The sequence below is a fragment of the Trachypithecus francoisi genome, unplaced genomic scaffold (assembly GCF_009764315.1).
Source record: "Trachypithecus francoisi isolate TF-2019V2 unplaced genomic scaffold, Tfra_2.0 Lachesis_group16, whole genome shotgun sequence".
In the NCBI taxonomy this organism is placed as follows: Eukaryota; Metazoa; Chordata; class Mammalia; order Primates; family Cercopithecidae; genus Trachypithecus; species Trachypithecus francoisi.
In genome coordinates, this window is record NW_022681461.1 from 21,833,210 (window position 1) to 21,840,088 (window position 6,879).

General features: G+C 46.8%; 1 protein-coding gene across 3 annotated transcripts in view; it reads right to left on the reverse strand.

The window, feature by feature from the left end:
* Positions 1-1,799, reverse strand: part of PCSK5 (proprotein convertase subtilisin/kexin type 5) — a 464,591-nt gene extending 462,792 nt beyond the window's left edge. For all 3 annotated transcript variants that reach the window (XM_033237074.1, XM_033237073.1, XM_033237072.1), the window contains exon 1: positions 1,101-1,799. In XM_033237074.1, the coding sequence (XP_033092965.1) occupies positions 1,101-1,292 (192 nt within the window). In that variant the 5' untranslated portion in view covers positions 1,293-1,799. The remainder of the gene's footprint in view (positions 1-1,100) is intronic.
* Positions 1,800-6,879: the final 5,080 nt, after the last annotated feature.

Consider the following 6,879-nt stretch of genomic DNA (forward strand, 5'->3'; position numbering starts at 1 on the left):
GCGGATTCTCGCCTGAGCCCAGCCAGGACCGGCTGCTCCGGCCAGCCCCAAAGACGCTTGCGGCGTGTATGTGGAGGGAGGTACTTTCTGGAACCCAATTTCATAGCCCTCTCTACCCCCATTTCTCTCAGGAGTGTGGGGGGAAGAGAACCAGAAAGCCAAGACTACTGAACCCGTAGTACCTCCAAATCTGTTACGCTTCCAGTCATCCTCATAGCATCACCTTAGTTTATTGGCATTTCTCCCTAGCAGGGGAGCTCTGCCAAAAGCCCGCGAGCGGCACCCCACAAAAACCCAGCGCCCCTGCTGCCTGCCCAACTCTCGCCCCACGGCGCAACCTCCCGGCCCGGCACCTTCCGTCCCGGGGTAAGACTCCTAGTTTTCCCGGAGCGGAACTCAGCCAGCCGGTTTCGGAAGTTGCCCACCTCCCCATTCCAACTCCCTTCTGGGAGCCCCACGCGGACCTCGCTTAAGGCAGGGAAGCCTAGATGTCTCCCCTGAACCTGCACTCACACCGGGTGCCGCCCCCTCTTCCCTCCCCCTCCTTTCTCCTCCCTTCCAGCTCCAGTCCCCGCGCCTCTGGCGTCTCCAGCGCCAGCGGTTCCCTCGCCCAAGAAGAGGAAACTTCTTTCTGGGCTAAATTCAGATCCGAGCAGGAAAGGCTTTCCCTTACCCGCAGGCATCAGAGGCGCGCTCACCCCCTATCCCCCAAAAGACCTCATTTCACCCTCTCCCCACGATCACCCTCTCTGAGACTTTGCCTCAGATTACTAGTGCTACTCAACTTTTCAGGTCAAAAGGTCCAGCCGTCTCTAAAACCACCACGGGGGCACTCTGGATTTTTCCCGAGACCCTACCAGTCCCGCGTGGCTTGCAAAAGACAAGTAAACAAAACACGGACCCGGCAACTCTGGGGTGTGTGTGTGTGTGTGTGTGTGTGTGTACGCGCGCGCGCGCGCAGGAGACAGAGCATCGCCCAAGAGTTAGGGCAACAGCTGCTAGAGCACATCTGGAAGAGGGGGAGGGGGTTCCACGCAGAGGGGACAAGAAGCCCTCAGTGGCTTCAGGGCCGAGGGCTGGGCCAGCCTGTAGTTTGTTACCTGTCCTATGTTGATGAATCCGTACTTGCTGGCGATACGGTTGGCCTCCGGGAAGCCCCCGGCGATTTTGACTGCCCAGTGGTTTGTGTAGACGCGCGTCCGGCACACGGGGAGCAGGCAGCCCCCGAGCAGCGCCAGCACGCACAGCAGGTCCAAACGTCCCGGGCAGCAGCAGCGGCTCCCCCAGCCCATGGTCCCGGCGCCTCGCTGCTCCCTCGCTCTCTGGCTGGCTCAGCGCACTAAGGGCGCGCACAACTAACTTCTCCGGCCTGGGCCGCCGCAGCTCGCAGCCCTGGACGATCGGCAGGAGGCGGCTAGCCCCGGCAGGGAGCAGAGCAGCGATCCTTGCGTCAGCTCCTAGACCATCCCTGGGGCTGCGGGGACCTGTGCTCCCAGCTCTCCGGCCCGCGGGGCGCTCGGCGATGCTCCCCGGCTCGGGCGCCGGAGGCGGCTGAGTGGGGCGGGCGTCCTCCGCAGTTGGGTTTCGCCCGGCTAGGCTCTCGGACTCTCCGACTCGGTCTCGCTCCTCCCGGGGCCCCGAGCGCGGCGGAGATGGCCAGCGGGAGCGGTACAGGCAGCGACCGGGCGCCCCCTCTGCTGGCCCGGGCTCCGAGCGCTCGCTTGCTAGCTCCCAGCGCTCCCTCCGGCTCTGAGCAGCGCGCGGGGATTCTGAGTGGCAATGGCAGCAGCTCCTGCTCTGCATAAATGACTTCCCCCGCCCCGCTTAACACCCCTCCTTTCCCACATCCCCCTCCTCCTCTCCCTCCTCCGCCCTCCTGAAAGCGGCCGCAGCCAGGCGCCGACCAGGTCCTAGCGCCTCCGGGTTCTCCCAGCTGTAACCTCCAGAGTTCCGGGCAGCAAAGGCAAGTCTTTCCAAAGGACTGAGAAGAGCGCTCCGAGATCGTGGTTTTACCCTCTTCTCTCCCCTCCCTGCTGGATTTGTATGAATTTACCGCCACTTCCCGAAAGACTAAAGAAATTTACACACCGGTGCGAAGTAAGCGCCCTGAAGATTCATTCATCCTCGTTCTAAACGTCCTTAAATAACTAGGCATTTAAGGAGGTCACTTGCGTGTCAATTGCTGAACGAATAGCTCGAGATTTTCACTTCGTTAATTCTTCATGCTTTTCAGCAACTGTTTATTTTACACATTCTGCTCCCGGGAGAAGTTACCACACAGGACAGTAAGTCGCATCGACTCCTAGAAAAACCAACCACGGTGGCTCGAAAGCCAAGTCTGTTGCCTGCTCGCTTTCGAAATCTGCGCATCCGATACTAGGCAACGCCAGGGGAGAGTAAAATTCCGGCCTTGGAAGCGAGGAAAGATGTTTCTATGAATATTTGGTATGCCAGTGGATGGACATGTTGGGCCAAGGAAATAACTCCATTCATTTGTTGGATTGCGTCTGATGAGGGCTTTTCTCCACCAAGGGAAAAGTTGGAAAACTTTTCCAAGCACAGTCCTGTAACAGTGAAAGACTTTAATATAAAAAAGACCACAGAGAAAGTTCAGATGAGATATGTGGCCTTTCATTATTCTATCATGCACTGTGACTGCAGCAGGCAGAAGGGAGCTCAAATTAACCCTCTTCTCGCTTCTCCTTCACAACCTCCTTGCCTTCCTGGAGCGGGGGTGGGGCACAGGGTGATTTATTGTGACAAGAAAAATTACCCCGTATGAAATAATTCAACTTACTTTAAAAGTATTCACGATATCCCTAACTGTCCCCCTTTCTTTCCTCCTACCATGCCCTATTTCTTTCTTCCTGTTAGTTAAATGTGTCTGAAATTAATTAACTCATCCCACCTATAGCTCTGGTACTGGTTTTTTTTTTTTAATCTGAAACATACCTGCAGACTTAAAATTCCACTCGTACCTTTGAGCATAGCATTTGACATTTTACACATTGTATAAGGGATGCTATATTATTTAATCTTGAAAACAAATCCACGAAATAACATCATCCCCACATTATAGCTGAAGAAATAGAAGATCAGAAGAAAACATGTGCTGAAGGGTATGTATTTTATTCATTTATTTGACTGATTCAACACATCTGTTTTGAGCACCTAGCATGTGCTGTGAATTGTGCTGTACACTGGAGAAAGGGGAAGGGGGAGACACAAAAACATTAGTGGAATTCAGAATCTCTGAATATTCTAGAGTAAATGTAGTTTATTATTGTATGCATGTATGTATGTATGTATTTTTGAGACAGAGTCTTGCTCTGTCGCCCAGGCTAGAGTGCAGTGGTGTGATCTTGGCTCACTGCAGCCTTCGCCTCCCAGATTGAAGCGATCTTCTGCCTCAGCCTCCTGGAGTAGCTGGGATTACAGGTTGGCTAATTTTTGTGTTTTTAGTAGAGACAGGGTTGACTGGTCTCGAACTCCTGATCTCAAATGATCTGCCTGCAAAGTGCTGAGATTACAGGCATGATCCACCGTGCCCGGCCTATTATTATTAGAGGAAAACATAAGCAGTATGCTTGTGCTTTAGAGTTTTGATACAGTCTCCCTACTAGCCAGTCCCTGTAGACACATCTCTTCCTTCTTCCCCAGCCATGGAGTCCGAAAGTTCACAATCTGTTACAACACTGTTAACTCTGACGATCTGCATCTATGCATAGGGACATTGGATTATCCCTCTTGAAGATGGTAAATTTTAGATGGTATAAGACTTCAGTCAAGTTCCACATCTCAATACACATATAAAGGGCAATCTCCTTTTTTTTTTTATTCAGAATTGTGGGCTTTTCAGGTAGGAGAAAGAACTTGTCTCACATGATCCACAGAAGGGTTACCACTACATAAGGTACTCTGTAACAAGTTTGAAAGATGCCCTATGGGTTTCTCTTTGGGACTCGGGAGCTGTTATTGTTTAGGACTACAAAGGCAGCACAAAATGCTTCTCTTTCAAAGCCGTGTTGTCTCTGGGCTTCAAATTCTGAATGAAATGGAGAGGAATCACTGCACCCGGTCTTCTGGAGTCTGGAGATTATTTTCTTGGGGTGGAAAAATTGATCATTAATATTTTTTTCTCCATGGTGTCTTTCTCTTTTTCTTTCCACTAGCACTCTTTCCTTCTGTGAGCATGCCCTGGTTGGCACACACAAATGTAACATTCACTGCATTGAACATGAGAGAGAATTGGAAAATGAGGTAGGAAGTGGGCAAACCACTTTTCTACTTTGTAAACTAATCCCTGGGCCAGCATTTAAACTTAATCAAAGGGCATATTCTTTCATTTCAATGCATATGTATTTTAAAGGGAAAACCTAGCCCTGTTTTTTTTAAAAAAATGAGTTGAACCCTCATTCATCTGTTAAATCAAATGTATGGATGTAGACTCATTCCTTTTATTATCCATAGCTTTTGCAGTTATATCACAGTTCCATTATGAGTCCATTCTCAAAAAGTGTGATTCTTAAACCTACATGGTATAAAAGAAGTCCCACTTCCATTGATGAATAGGCACATTCCGCTTCCTGCTTTGGGATCTACTTTAATGAACTCATTAGCTTCCTTGGGTAGAGCCTTGTTGGCCAAGAAGGAAGCTTCCAGATAAGCACCAATAGCAACAGCAAAGAATCTGTCATATTTCATGACCTTAGGCTCTGATAGTTATGACAGTCAATTCTATTACAAATGCCTCACTAGCCAAAGGAAGGAAGAACTGATAGACTAGTAGTGGTTGATGGAAAACCATTACTAACATTGTAAAGGAGCTAAAATCCAAGTACTGCATGAGTGTTTTCTTTTCGTATGCGAAGAATAGAACTGCAAGATTTGCCCCTTGACTCTTCCTCTGTAACGTGCCATATGGCAGGAAACCAGGCAGTTTTCAGTTTTACCCTGTCTTATACTTAGCAACATATTACTTGATAATGAGGCCCCACTAGTGTTTGGCCTGTCTGCCAAAGTCCCTTAAATCTCTAAAAGAAAACTTCACTGAAATGCAACGAACAGAAAGAAATCTAAGCAGTTTAATGGAAGGAGAAGGGAAAAAGAACTCCATAAGGACCCATCTTGAAACTCTGCAAACTGGAATTATTCTGGGAAGAGTTTGCCTTATGAGACACCTTATTTCTTCCTCTGCTATATCCATTGCTAGAAATTAATCTCCAAGGTCTCTTATAACCTGAGATTCTGTGAATCAATGATAAATTGGTAATGGGCTGTTTGGAACTGACCAACGGGAGAAAAAAACGCCTCTGAACGTTTCACTGCCAATTAGAAGAGTTACCAACTCTATGGTATCCTAATATATCAGATTGAGAATTGGTGTGAAAGTTCCCCAAATTTAATAATGCTAATAATGATAAATTACTAGTTAACCCTTAAACAACTTGAATTTGAACTGCACAGGTCTATTTATGCAGATTTTCTTCAATAAATATATTGCAAGTTTTTTTGGAGATTGCCACAGTTTAACTCTCAGACAAACCATGTAGCTTAGATATATTGAAAAAATTAAGAAAAAGTGCTGGGTATGGTGGCTCACGCCTGTAATCCCAGCACTTTGGGAGGCCTAGGCAGGCGGATCACCTGAGATCAGGAATTCAAGACCAGCCTGACCAACATGGAGAAACCCCATCTCTGCTAAAATTACAAAATTAGCCAGGCATGGTGGTATATGCCTGTAATCCCAGCTACTCAGGAGGCTGAGGCAGGAGAATCGCTTGAACCCGGGAGGCGGAGGTTGCGGTGAGCCGAGATCACGCCATTGAAATCTAGCCTGGACAACAAGAGCGAAACTCCCTCTCAAAAAAAAAAAAAAGAAAGAAAAAGTTAGGTATGTTATGAGTGCATAAAGTATATGTAGATAGTAGTCTATTTTATCATTAAAAATATGTGTGATAAAAACTAAAATGTACTAAAACTTATACACACAAACACCTACAGACCATAAATAGCACCATTCACAGTTGAAGGAAATGTAAATAAACATAAAGATATAAAATAACTGCATAAAATTAATTGTAATGCATATTGTACTATGGTAATAATATCTCAGCGACCTCCTGTTGCTATTGCGGTGAGCTCAAGTGTTACAAGTATCTGATGACACTAATCGTCTCCACATGAGCAGCTAGTTTCTCTAGTAAATTGCGTATCACAGCAAAAAGTGATCTCTCATGGTTCTTGCATATGTTTCATTGTATTTAGGGCGATTCTGTAAATCTTGAATAACACCATGGGACCCATATGAAGTGCTAATAGTGATGCTGGAAGGACTCCCAAGAATTAAGAAAAGTCATGACATTATGAGAAAAAGTTGAATTGCTTGATATGTAGCATAGATTGAGGTCTGCAACTGCAGTTGCTTACCTTTTCAAGATAAATGAATCCATCCAGTGTAAGAACATTGTAAAAAAAAAAAAAGAAAACTCGCAAAGACTTCACTGCAGCTACACCAGCAGGTGAGACAACCTCGCACTGTTTTTCTCACCAGCAGGTGAGAAACATGTATTTTTATTTGGTATTGGTAGTGCAGCTTTTATACGGGAGCAGGATTGCTAAAAGAAAGGCATACCTATAGAATGTAATGTGATTCAAGAAAAAGGGAAGTTGTTATATAACAACTTAAAGCAAAAGGAAGCTGAAGAATCTAAAGCTGGAGAATTAATACTGGCAAAGGATGGTTTGATAATTTTGGTTTAAAGAAAAAAAAAGGGTCAAGATAGGCCAGGTGTGGTCAGTGCCTGTAATCTCAGCACTTTGGGAGGCTGAGGCGAGTGGATCGCTTGAGCCCAGGAGACCAACCTAGGCCACATAGTG